We start from the raw sequence: 13,607 nt of genomic DNA, 5'->3' as shown, positions 1-13,607 counted from the left end.
TATATGTGTGTGTGTGTGTGTGTGTGTGTGTGTGTATATATATGCTGCTGAGTGCTAAGAGCTGTCAAATCGATTAATCGCGATTAATCGCAATTAAACGCATAGCAAAATGAAAGTTTGTGTTTACATAATATATGTGTACTGTGTATATTTATATGTATATCTAAATACACACACATACTGGTATGTAAGAAATATTTACATGTGTGTGTGTGTGTGTGTGTGTGTGTGTGTGTGTGAATTCATACATATTTTTAGTATATATAAATAAAATATATATTACATATATTTCTTAAATATATAATATTAGTAGGCTATTATTATTATTATTGATGAAGCATTATTGATGAAGTAGGTTATAGCACTGGTCACACTGAAATTGAATTGTTTAAGAAGTTATCACATCGTGAATATTACATAACCCAAACCTATTTGTGAAAACCTAAGTGTGATGTTCTGGGCCTGATGTACTAGACCCCGCCTGGCTGTCTCGCAGTTGCACTTCTTTAAAAAAAAACAGTACAGAAAGTAAGCAATGTGCTTTGCACGGAGATGCAAGCAACGAAAAACACCCAATTTCTTACATTTTGTTTCAACACAATGCTTAACTTGCATTATGATTGTGCAAATAGCGGATGCAGAGCCTCTAACTTTTACTGAAAACCTGAGAATTGTTGAGACAGTGTGTATGGATCGTGTTTGTTCTCTCAGGGTACCAAACCAAGGCGTTCCTGAAAACACACTAATTTGAAAAGCCACAAAAATGTTGCAATATTGTGATATTAATCAGCATCTGAAGCGACATGCTTAAACAGTTAACGGTTGCAACTAATAAAACAGAAAATTAGCAAGTATGCCAGGCATGTTGCGGAGCATGAGGGCTTTCCTGTCAAATGTGCATCTCTAAAAATAACCCAAGGAGCCAATCAACCGCACACAAGGCGGGCCCATAAACCTCAGGTGTGCAGGTTACACCCATCCCAAGTGCATCTATAAAAAGGAGAAATGAAATAAGCTGAGAAGAAAGAAAAATTGAGACTAAGCTGCGATCTTTAGGACAAAGAGTCAGAAGATTTTCAAGAAAAACAAGAACAGAACACCAAAAAAATATGTGCTCTGCATGCACAAAACATCCTCATTCTGGTCTGGAAAGGTTTGGAGATGGAGAAAAGCCACCACTGTCGTCGCCTTCCATCTCCCCAAAACCCTCCAGACCCCATAGACCTCGTGCTCAACGGGTTCTTTACCCTCCTGGCCTGAGGAAGATCATGCCAAAAGAGGAGTCAGATCCTGCCAGACGCTGGCTGCTTTTGCTTTCCGCTCTGCTTTTTCTCCAAATCTACATGGAGGAAGGGCTCTGCGACACTCAGGGCGTCCCAGACCGACCGCAGGCCCAGGACGATCAAAGCTCGACGCTTGAGGAGAATCCCTTCAGCCAGCCGCCTTCAGAGGCAGACGTGGCTCAATGCAGGGGAATCGAACAGTCATGCAACTTGTACTGGGAAATGAGGAGCTGTTTCTGAGGCCGGTGCCAAATGCAACAGCAGTATGTGAATGCAAACACGCATGCTAAGCTGTACAGGACGCCTGGACGGCGGGCTGCAGGGGTTAGTCTATTCGCTGAGTGAGCGTTTCCAGCCGTACTTGGCCACAAGAATGTGTGCAGACGCTCACACACACACACAGGGGAAAAAAGAAGGGGCCCTTCTGCAGAAACGAGCAGCGTGACTGAATGAACTCGTCTGTGCTGGACTGGATTTCCTGCGTTCATTGAAGCGCCCGCTGGGGTTGAGGCTCTGACTGTAACCTGATATGCACGCACGTCACTTCAGTGTAGGGGAAAGTGATGAATCACAGAGTGAAAAATAATCTCACACACTGCGCTAAACGCTGTACAGCGCTGAGACTCAGTCGTGTGCATGTGTGTGTGTGTGTGTCTGGGAATGCTTCTGTCATTGACTGTAAAATATGTGTAATACTATGTGTGCGATTGAACGTGTTTCCGGGGGATATTCATAATGGGTAAAAAAACATTATTGTGTGATGATGTAAAATGTCGGTGCTCCGTCTGGATGTGTTGAGTCCTCCTTTGTCTGCTTAATAATTACTGTGTAACTCTTACAAAGACCGCATACCAGCAGTGATATGCATCATTAATCAAATAAATATGTAATTACATCTTTCTTTGTGAATGTTTTCTTTGTGAGTGCTCAATTAATCTTCAAATTCCTTAAAAGGCAGCAAAATAAAATATGAAAACAAGATAATAAATACATACATACATACATATGTATACACACATCTATAGACATACACACACAATACAGTTTATCTAATGATTATGTGCATTAAGCAGTAAAGAAAAATAAACAAGAAATTAATTCTGCTGTAGATAAACTGCAGAAAATGGTGGAGAAGAAAAATAAAAATGATAACAGAATAAGATTAAAACAGTATGATGGCTTTCAATTCAGTTTTAATTTGTTTAGTTTTTGGTATGTACAGTAGTTGCATGTAACATCATGTCAGTTAAAGATTTTTTATTTTTACTTTTTCCTTGAGCAGAATGCATTAATATTCAAATGGCAAATAAAACAAGAAATGCTAACTAGGTGTGTATTTATTAAAAGTAAAATAATCTTAGAGATCCACAAGAAATTCTAAAATGTATTTAAAAAAATCAACTTCAAAGCTATACTTTTTGTGTCAATTTTAATGGATTAATATACAGTATATATTGTGCATCTATCTATCTATTGTAGCGTCTGGACCAATCAAAAACACAATTTTTCATTTGATTTAACAAATCAGTTATTCATTAGATTAACAAGTCGTCACAGACCCCTCACCCAATAGACTGGGCGCCAGGATGTCTGCGAATGACCACAGGCCACTGGTTACCATGGCAACCACGACACCTTTGCTAGACCAGATACATTTACGACCTAATGGAATGTAAGTAGGGAAAATCACTGCATGTTCCATAGCAAAAATATCTACAGTGGATTTAAATATTTATAATTAATTATAACTAGTTATGATTAATTATTCATATTTCCCCATGAGCTGATTCGCTACACTATTGTGTCAGTTTTTGGGGAATCAATAAAGTTAATCTAATGTAATTAATGATTTTGTGTTTGAGCTGTTATAACTGCAGACAATTCTGAAGGAAAAGACGTATGAGGCATTTTAATTCAGTTTAGTTTTAGGTACCTACAATTGTAGGTAAATAAGTTAAAGTCTAAACATAAATCTTAACATCTAACAAAAGAACAACACACTGTAAAGACATGTTTATAACGACGGGTCACTTTACCAACATTTTTGTTGTTTTGACTAGCAGCTAGTTTCACACAATGTTGCCACATAAACATCAATCTCATCAGAAATGACACTCCAAACACGTACACAAACAATCTTTATCTTTCTATCTTCCGTAAACACACATTATCTGACCTCCCTCAGGCATCTGTGATGAAAGATATACTTGTATTTTAACGACAAGTTTCCCATTAAATCTATCTGCCCCTCCTATATCTGAGCTAATGTAATATGACTTCTCTGCTAATGATGACTGTCACTGTGTCATTATGATGCTGCATATGAATCCAGCTGCTAGTCTTAAATGTAACTCTAAAACCAAATGGATTGAATTCTACATGAAATCCTGTATTGCTCTATATAAGCATAATAATAAAACAAACAATAAAATGTAGAAAACATGTAAATTGTTGTTAAAAAATATTTACATGTATTTACATTTCATGTAGAAAATATTTAAATATGTATATTTTGCATTTATATTTATTATTATTAATTAAAACTAAAACTATTAAACATTTTTGTTAAATAAAGCTGAAATCAAATAAAATATTAGATGGAAAAATTCAACTAAACGAAAATTATGCATTTTGTCATGGCAACTAACTGAAATAAATTTAAGTTAAAGCACAAAATGGAACTGGAAATAAATAAAAACTAAAACTGAACTAAAATTAAAACTGAAATTTAAAGAATTAAATCCATATACCAAAAATTTAAAAACTAATAAAAAATTACAAAAACTAAAACTGTAAATAAAATTCAAATTAAAACTTAAAATTAAAAAAATTTAATTAAATTCTTAAATGATTCACTTAAACTCTTAAATTATTAAATTAAATTCTTAAATTATTAATTAAATTACATTTTATTTAATTATTAAATTAAATACATTTTAAATTAAATTAAAATGTATAAACATTGTAAATTAAATTAAATTAAATTAAATTAAATTAAATTTCTCATTAGTCACTCACTACTCACACATTACACTGCCTGAAACCCAGCAGTCATCATTACATCATTGTGAAAACAACATGAGACAAACACCTGTCTAAAATAAATGACAAAGTGTAACACCTGAGGCTGACAGAAAACCCCTTTAGCTCTTTACAGTTGTGTACGTGTGTGTTTTAGCATACATTACAGCTAAGAAGAGGAAGTCTTGAACAGCAATGACTTCATGCTTTCCCATGAAGCTTTCTCATCTCTCATACAGAGCCGGTGTGATGCATTACATCCGCTTATGTTGTACACCTGCTTTGTTTTCATTGATTTCATGATAAATCATTCAACAAACTCTCGTTGCAGTGATTTCTTTGCGATCATTAGTCATTTGGTCCACACCAAATTATAATGATTGCTACAGAATGCATCAGTCTGGTTCCCGAAGGTTTCATTCATTTCCTTACAGAGAATTTGATTTGAATTTAAAACATATGAAGCTTTCAAGACGGACCAACCATGACCTCTGAAGTAAGCAATGCACTTCTGAAGAAGTCAGTGTGACTTAAAGGAACACTCCACTATTTTTGAAAATAGGCTCATTTTCCAACTCCCCTAGAGTTAAACAGTTGAGTTTTACCGTTTTCGAATCCGTTCAGCTGATCTCTGGGTCTGGCGGTAGCACTTTTAGCTGTAGCTTAGCATAGATCATTGAATCTGATTAGACCATTAGCATCTCGCTAGCTGGGGACTATTTTCAGGCGCTGGAAAAATATAGAAACTCTTTGGTCATTTTAGATCGAGATGCTAACGGTCTAATCAGATTCAATGATCTATGCTAAGCTACAGCTAAAAGTTTTCTATATTTTTCCTATTTAAAACTTGACTCTTCTGGAGCGTGCTGGGGACTATTTTCAGGTGCTGCGTAATATCATTGCGCCTGCTGCACCCGGAATGAGAGTATAGTTCCTAGCCATATCGGCCGAGAAAATCGCAACTTTTCCGTCGGTCTTTGTACACGATGTAACTACAGAAGAGTCCAGTTTTAAATAGGAAAAATATAGAAACTCTTTGGTCTTTTTTGAGCGAGATGCTAACGGTCTAATCAGATTCAATGATCTATGCTAAGCTACAGCTAAAAGTGCTACCGCCAGACCCGGAGATCGGCTGAATGGATTCGAAAACGGTAAAACTCAACTGTTTAACTCTAGGTGAGTTGGAAAATGAGCCTATTTTCAAAAATAGTGGAGTGTTCCTTTAAAGCCTGTTGACTTGTCAGTTGAGTTGAAAGTGACCCTGTAACTCAGCTGGTCGAGTACTGCATTACAAACGTCACAGGTTTAATTCTCAAACAAAACACACATATGAATAACCTGAAAGCACTGTTAGTCCCTGCAGATAAAACTTTCTGCCAAATGCGTAAGTGCTTGATCCACCCTCGTCTAAAATTGCAGACTTTCTGATGGTTAATTGGGGGTCAAATATGTCCTGAATTCTTCAGACACATGAGATGCCTTAATCCGTATGATGCCACGTGTGTCAGACACACAGAGTTCTCACACCTTCTTTGACAACTGAATTGTTTAGAAAAGGTCAGACATTGTCATTCCGACACAATGAGGAAGCATTCCAACCTATAAACAGACACACGTCTATAATAAATAGATCTATTTTAAGAATTCAGAAACATTTCATTGTGTGCTCCTTTGTCATCTTCATGCTCTTTAGCACTTTTATGCTAAAATAATATTTTATATTGAATATCATGAAACCTGTTGAGATGTCTGTCATCTTAAAAATAAAAAATATATAAATAAATAAATAAATAAGAAATTATATTTTGCACATTTAAGGACATTTAAGAAAATTCTATTTTGCAAATTTATATTTATATCATATTGTATTTATATTTTGCAAATTTATGCAAATTTAAGCTTCTCTTTTGGACCATTAAGACTTCTTTACATTTATTTTAACATTATCATGCATCAAAAAATGAATGGTATTAACTGATATTAATATATTAGAATGAGCTTAATTTTCTTTTGCGTGAAAAGGAGCATGTTTTTGTGAGATCCGACTTTATTCAACCCTAATCAAACTATATGCAACGCAATAAAATGAGTTTGAATGAAACTGAATGAAGAAGTAATTAAGGCACACTGTAAATACAAGTAGCTACTTTATGTGAAGGTGAAACAGTCCGCCCCCTGTCTTTAATGAGCGGCATTGCTGATAAATGACGTTCAACTGTCATGATAATCAGCATGTAGACACTTGGCGTGAAGAAACACTGTAATGAGAATTAAAAGCGAACAATGACCCACATCTCGCTAACAAACCAAGAACTCACTGTTCTGCCTGTCAAGTTGCATCTGCTGCCTTTGCAAAAACACAAGCTCAGTCAAACATGCTCATGAGAACTGCTCCCTTCTGTTACTGAGAATCTATACTCTACAGTCACACCAGATTAAACTCAGAGCGCCAGATGAGTCTGCATTAGTTCACACTGACTGGTGCAGCCGCAATGCTGTTTAGTATGGAAGCCCATTTCCACCACAGAATGAATGAATGAATGAAGCTAATTGTTACTTGTGAGTTTACATCTCGCAATTATGACTTATTTCCCTGAGTTCTGTGCTCCCAGCTGACCAAAATAGCCTATGTTCTAAGTATGTTTTGCTAATGTTCCTATTAGGTTGTGAAAACGTTACTTCGGAATGTTCTCTGACCATTCAAAACGTCCAGTTTTTAAAATGTTTTTGGTTATGGGAACGTTCAAGGAAACATTCCATTTTAGAATTTTGCAAACCTTACTGGGACGTTGCTTTTGAATGTTCTCGGAACATTCTGAAACATGTAGGCTAGTAACATTAAAAAAAACGTTACATTACCGTCCAACTAAAAGGCTTCAAGGAAATAGAAACATTCCAACAATGTATAAATATGTTTTTGTGCTAACGTTTTGATAATTTTATTAAAGACCTACGGAGCCCCGCACATGGCATGCAGGAAAAAAATAGTAGGCTACATCGTGCGCACGATTTACTATTTCATTCCCTCGATTTATAAATTGTGCGCACGATTTACTAATTCATTCCCTCGATTTGCTAAATCGTGCACACGATTTATAAATCGAGAGAACGAATTAGTAAATTGTGCGCATGATTTAGCAAATCGAGAGAACGAAATAGTAATCGTGTACACGTTTTAGTACATCAAGGGAATGAATTAGGAAATCGTGCGTACGATTTATTTATTTTTTCTTGCATGTCATGTGCGGGGCTCCGTAAAGACCAGATAACACTGAACAAATGTTCTACTGGAAGAACCTTTGTTCATAACTTTGAGAGAGCCGTTGAAGCCTGTTGTCAGAACGTTCTGAGAACGTTCCTTGTTATCTGAGCTGGGTTTACATCTCGCTCTCGCAAATGCTTTTTTTACTTCCACGGAATAAGAAATAAATATAAGTTATTCACGACTTTCTATCCCACAGCTTTTATCTTGCAATTCTGACCTTTTTTTTTCTGTCTCGCAGTTATGAGATTATATCTCGCAGTTCTTTTGTTCTCAGAAGTGCGAGAAGCAAAGTCCGAATTCTGACATATAAATTTAGAATTGTGAGAAAAAAGACAGAATTACAAGAGATTTATTTCTTCTGTGGAGGAAACGCGTGCTTCCATAGTTTAGTGATAACACAATTGTTGCATGATTAAACTCAGATACTTGAAAGAGCACAATGTTACAGTCACCGCATGCCGAGCTACATTGCTTCACACCACTGAAACCATAAGTCATACAGCTCGACACTCACACCCACGAGTATATTCACTCTCATACCTTGAGCGTTAATTTTAGTAAGGTGACGCAAAGCCCGTAAAACCCTTCCTAAAGTAAACATGGCAGGCCTGAGGTTTCACCCGGAGCAGACATTCCCCACAGACCACAGAGGGTGAGACATGAAGGTGCTGCCATCTGATTGGACAGAATAAGATCATTCATATCATGAAGCTAATGACAGGTACACGGGGGAATTAGTCCATATGAGGCCACAAAAGCTTGCACAAGGAATCCTCATAAAAGTTCACTGCATTTCATGGTGCAGTGCATCTCAAGTGACACGCTTGCTAACCAACTAGCCGTCTGCTGCAAGTTCAGAAAAAACTGTATGTCTGGACTAGCTACAACATAAACAAATTTGTGGGAAAAAATGTGAGATATAAACTCAGAACTCTAGATAAAAGTTTGCAGTTCTGAATTTTTTCAGAATTGTGAACATTTATCTAGAATTCTGAGTTTATATCTCACATTTTTTGAGATATAAACGCTAAAATTCCTCTCAATTCTGGCATTTTCTTCTTAGAATTCTGTGTTTACATCGCGCAATTTTAACTTTTTTTTCTCTCAGTTCTGAGATTACAACCCTGCAATTCTGCCCCCCCAGACTTTTCTTCTCTGAAGTGTAAGTTTTCCTGAGAAAGTTCTAGACTAAACTACACTGTGGGTGCTTGACCGAAAAAAAAATTTCTAATTGTGAACATTTATCTAGAATTCTGAGTTTATATCTCACATTTTTTGAGATATAAACGCTAAAATTCCTCTCAATTCTGGCATTTTCTTCTTAGAATTCTGTGTTTACATCGCGCAATTTTAACTTTTTTTTCTCTCAGTTCTGAGATTACATCCCTGCAATTCTGCCCCCCCAACTACACTGTGGGTGCTTGACCGAAAACATTTTTTCTCTCTCTCATCTAAGATAAGGCTTGGGAAATCTCATGCTGTTGCGTGTTACGGCTGTAATCAGTAGCTATGTGGGAAACGAGAGCACAGTGAAAAAAAAAAAAAACACATAAATTAGGTGATGCAAGTTTAATGAAAAATGCATTTGCCAAACTCTTAGTTTTATGTTCAGTTTAATTTATTGCCTCATAATCACATCAAGAATGTTACTGTAAAATTATGCCCCTATTTCAAGTTGTGTTGAAAATTCCTCGGAACACACCAAATACTATACTACCTATTCAGGCACAGTGAGTATAGCTCGAGTCACTGATGTGATCCTACACTGAAAAAAAAAATGATGTAGGATTTACTTTGAAACAATTTTCACTCAGAAATTGCTAGTAAATTTTACAAATTATTACAAAGTAAAAACAAGTAACAAATTAAATCCTTATTCACAACTGTTAATAAACTAATTCAGGGCCGCTGCTGGCCAAATGGGTGCCCTAAGCAGAATTGTATTGTTGTGCCCCCTCCCCAAAATATTATGGAAGTTTAAAAAAACACACCTACTACACTCTAAAAAATGCTGGGTTAAAAAGGGACAAACCCAGCTATTGGGTTGTTTTGACCCAGCGGTTGGGTTCAAAACAACCCAATCGCTAGGTTTGTCCCTTTTTAACCCAGCATTTTTTAGAGTGTATAGGGGTCAAAATAGAACTTTAATAAAATATAAAAGTAAATAACTAAATTATAATTAAATTGTATTATTTACAAATTACAATTAGCAAGACAGTCGCCTATGGCTATGATTTTATTAATACAGTTGTCTGTTGATTTTATAGTCTCAAGCATTCAGAAATGGCACAAAAGAAAATTAAGCAGTTTTACTTCGATAAAGCCAAGGATTCGTTTTTGTAAGGGTTGTGATGTCCACGTGTTTTTGTTCAAGAAATTATAGAGGCTATAGCATTTCTATCGCAAAAAGGTGGCCAACAATTAAAGAATAAGTGGATATTTGAATTAAATGTTTGGTCAATATTAAACAAGGATTTGATCTTCCTGTAAGTGTTAAAACAGCCATTTGGCGCCCTGTGCAATAATATGTAATGTACATAAATTGTTTATTTTGTATTACATTATGTATTTTAACAGTGTTATACAATGAAACCATAGGATTATTATTAATTAACCAATCATTATTGCCTCATTGTTTTTATATAATGCATTTCATGGCATTTTAAAGGTTGTTGATCGCTAGGTCTGTTTTTATTACCACAAAAATATTATCTGAATACTTCGTAAATTATTATTTGAAGCGATTTGAAGTATCGAAACCATGGTTAATGTGTGGTTACCATTGCTACAAGAACCATGTTTTGTTTTTTTTGTGTGTGTTTTTTTTCGTAGTAAAATTATGGTTAATATTCGTAAGGAAACATGGAAACTCTGAGAGAATATTAAGGCAGATGCGGCGGTGATATTATTACCGACATTAAAACACGTAATTAACTTCAACATCCAAAAAAGTTTCACAGGATTATAAACGTACCGAAAAGTGATGCACGGGCTTCATCAGCTTTTTTTCTTTTTCTTATCTCGGCGCCGGGCTACTGATGTCTTTTCCCGGGCATAGTTTCCATCAGTTATGATCATTTGCAGTCAGCCGCAAACATGAGGTGAGAGCGAGCGTGGCGCGGATGCGAGAATGGCACGTCACCGTGTGCTTCCCCTTACGAAAAAGAAGTTTATTCAAGTGTGCTATTAGTATACTTCTTTTAAACTAAAAAATAGGAAAGTATACTTTTAGTCTACTTTTTATGTACTTCTCAGAAATGGGCTTTATGCACTTCGGGAGTTGGTGCCCTACGCAAACTGCGTACTCTGCATATAGGGAGCGGCGGTACTGTATATATATATATATATATATATATATATATATATATATATACATATATATACATACATTATATAACATATATACTCAACATAAACTCATTATATAGGCAAATTCACACATGAAAAATAATAAAATATAAATACAGGGAAGTTTTTTTTTTAATCAATCAATCAATCAATAAGTAAGTAGGCTAAGTAAGTAAGTAGGCAAAAACCATAGGATCACATTGAGTAAGATTTTAATTACTTTTATTTATTTTTGTATTTACTTATAAGTAAATACAAAAATAAATAAAATTAATTAAAATCTAACTCAATGTGATCCTATGATTTTTGGTTTTAAAATGAAAAAATAATTTGACAAACGTATCTTTTTACTTTTATATAACCTTTGTTATTTTCTACTGAGCTGTCTGAAGTCAAGCAGACTTGGCTATTGACATTTGTTGAGCTCATATATTAATGTAAAACGTTGGAATTTTTGGCTAAAACCATGTATTTTCCGTCTCGCCCGAAGGTGTGGCTTTTCTTATGGGCGTCTCTTAAAAGCAAAATATATATAAACCTCACGCTGAAGTTAGAGAAGTCACTTTTGAGAAGCAGAGACACAGAGCAACTAACGAATACTGGAACTGACCTGAACTAGCAATGTACACCAGATCAGACAGCCTGGTCTTCTCGCTACCGACAAACACTTTCTTCCAGCCGCAGTCGCAGTTTGATTTCAGACCGATGATGCCGCGCAACACCGAGCCGGAGATCTTCACCTTCGAGCGGATCCCGGAGCCGCAGCAGCCGGCGTTCCCTCCCCGCGGAGCCGCGGTGCGCCCGCGCAAGAGGAACACCCGCGTCATGTACCCCTCCAAAGTGCGCAAATATCTGCCCCCGGCCGAGAAGAGCCCCGCCAAGCGCTGGCTGCTCGTCCTGTGCCTGGTGGTCTTCATGCAGATCTACACGGAGGAGGGATCCGTCGAGACGGATGTTCTCCCCTTCCAGCCTGCTGAGGAGCAAGCCAGACAAATGATGGGCAGCTGTCCTGAGGACTTCAGCCTGATGTCTCATCAGCAGCTCCGGTCTAGCAGCGAGGAGAAGAAGGAGATCTCTTGGCTTCTGAACACTACATGCCCGAGCTCAAGCTGGGAGGAGGACATCAACACTCTCTACCAGCAGAGCAGGAGGAATGGATACGTGGTGGCCCTTCTCTACCCAGTGTACCATAGACTTGGCACCGAGAACTGAATGAACTCAGAATCAAGTTTGTGGGCTAATCAAGTTCACTGAACCTTCTTGTAGAAGAAAAACAGGCTCCCAAGTCGTGCATGGAGAACGTGATGAGTGGAGGACGAAGTGATGGAAAACACAAGCTGAGGGAGACATCCAATGGACTTGAATGGCGAAGAAACTTCATAATGGAATGAAACTTGAACGGCTCATTTAGATAATGTAGAAAATGTTTCACTTGAAGTGTAGCCTCACAAATAGACCTGTTGTACGTCTAAACTCATGAGGGTGTCTCAATGACCATTTGTGTTGCTGAACGCAGAAATACTTGAATCTCACATTGAAGATTGTTATGTTACGTGAAGAAATATTTGTTGTAGCTATTTATTTAAGGTTATTTATTTATCGTTATTTGCTTATTTATTTCCTATTGTCTTGTGAAAATAAACTGACATTTGCATCTACAATTCTTATTTACTTTTTCATTGTCTTCTTGTAATATTATTTGAATGAGCTGTGGTCTCACAAACTTGGTTCAAAATACTGTGATTTCTCAGTGCCACATCTAAAAGTACAATACTCAAACCAGAAATATATATAATTTATTATTTCATGTGTTGTGCATGCATGAACACTTATGCTGATATGGCTCTTTAAAAAATGTGTTTGTGGATTTGATTGAAATATTAGAACAGAAATGCTTTGCTAATTGCTTTTTTGATAGAGTTTAAGAGATAATCATCATAATATTAACACTAGTAATAATGATTATGAGCATTATAAAGGTGAAAATGTGTGAGGTGCAATAATGTTCACATAATGAATAAAGTTGCAATGATCATAATAATGTTTTGTGTCATTCTTCACTTTCATTACATGGCTGTATTCAGAAAACACACAGCAAAATGTTTTGCCATGCAGGTCACTTTAAAATGTGGCGAAATCTAAAAAATACCAGTTCTAATTATTATTTCATTTGACTGAATCACTCTGGCTTCTTTCGGTTACACTAATGAATGTTATTTTAAAAGATCATGCCTAAATAACTCATTGAAGTAACAACTGGATATGTTACTTTTTATAGAGTGTATCATTAACCAAACCTCACTGACACATTCTTAAAAAACTACATAATGAGTGAGTTTTAAGGGAAAATACAGTGCTTTGTCAGTCTAATGCATCATACCTTAATTTGGAGATGGATATTAGAAAGAAGAAAAAATTAGGGGAATGACCAGATCGTCAAAAGTCACTGAAAATAAGGTCAACAGATTATAGATGACACATTGTTTCATCTGCTATTCTCCATAATCAATCTTTACTGCTTAGAAAAAATATCTGTATTGTGAGTTTTAAGATAAATAATAAACAGTAATGTGGTAAACTGTAAAAATCAAAAAGTGGTATCTGTGGTTGCCAGAACATATTGTATTGGTTTAGTCATCACAGGATATAATTGAAAAGGCTGTGTGAGTCCCAGAGATATTTAACATAAT

At 36.1% G+C, this 13,607-nt stretch overlaps 1 protein-coding gene across 1 annotated transcript; it reads left to right on the top strand.

Moving 5' to 3' along the window:
• Positions 1–11,455: 11,455 nt before the first annotated feature.
• Positions 11,456–12,955, top strand: LOC107751423 (radiation-inducible immediate-early gene IEX-1-like). The gene has a single exon (XM_016567150.1). It carries the CDS (start codon positions 11,539–11,541, stop codon positions 12,127–12,129), a length of 591 nt encoding a protein of 196 aa, XP_016422636.1. The 5' UTR covers positions 11,456–11,538; the 3' UTR covers positions 12,130–12,955.
• The last annotated feature ends 652 nt before the right edge of the window (positions 12,956–13,607 follow it).

Source organism: Sinocyclocheilus rhinocerous, unplaced genomic scaffold (assembly GCF_001515625.1).
Source record: "Sinocyclocheilus rhinocerous isolate Xijiao unplaced genomic scaffold, SAMN03320098_v1.1 scaffold2738, whole genome shotgun sequence".
NCBI classification, from domain to species: Eukaryota; Metazoa; Chordata; class Actinopteri; order Cypriniformes; family Cyprinidae; genus Sinocyclocheilus; species Sinocyclocheilus rhinocerous.
Note: the sequence above shows the minus strand (reverse complement) of the source record. Positions and strands in the feature narration are given on the sequence as shown.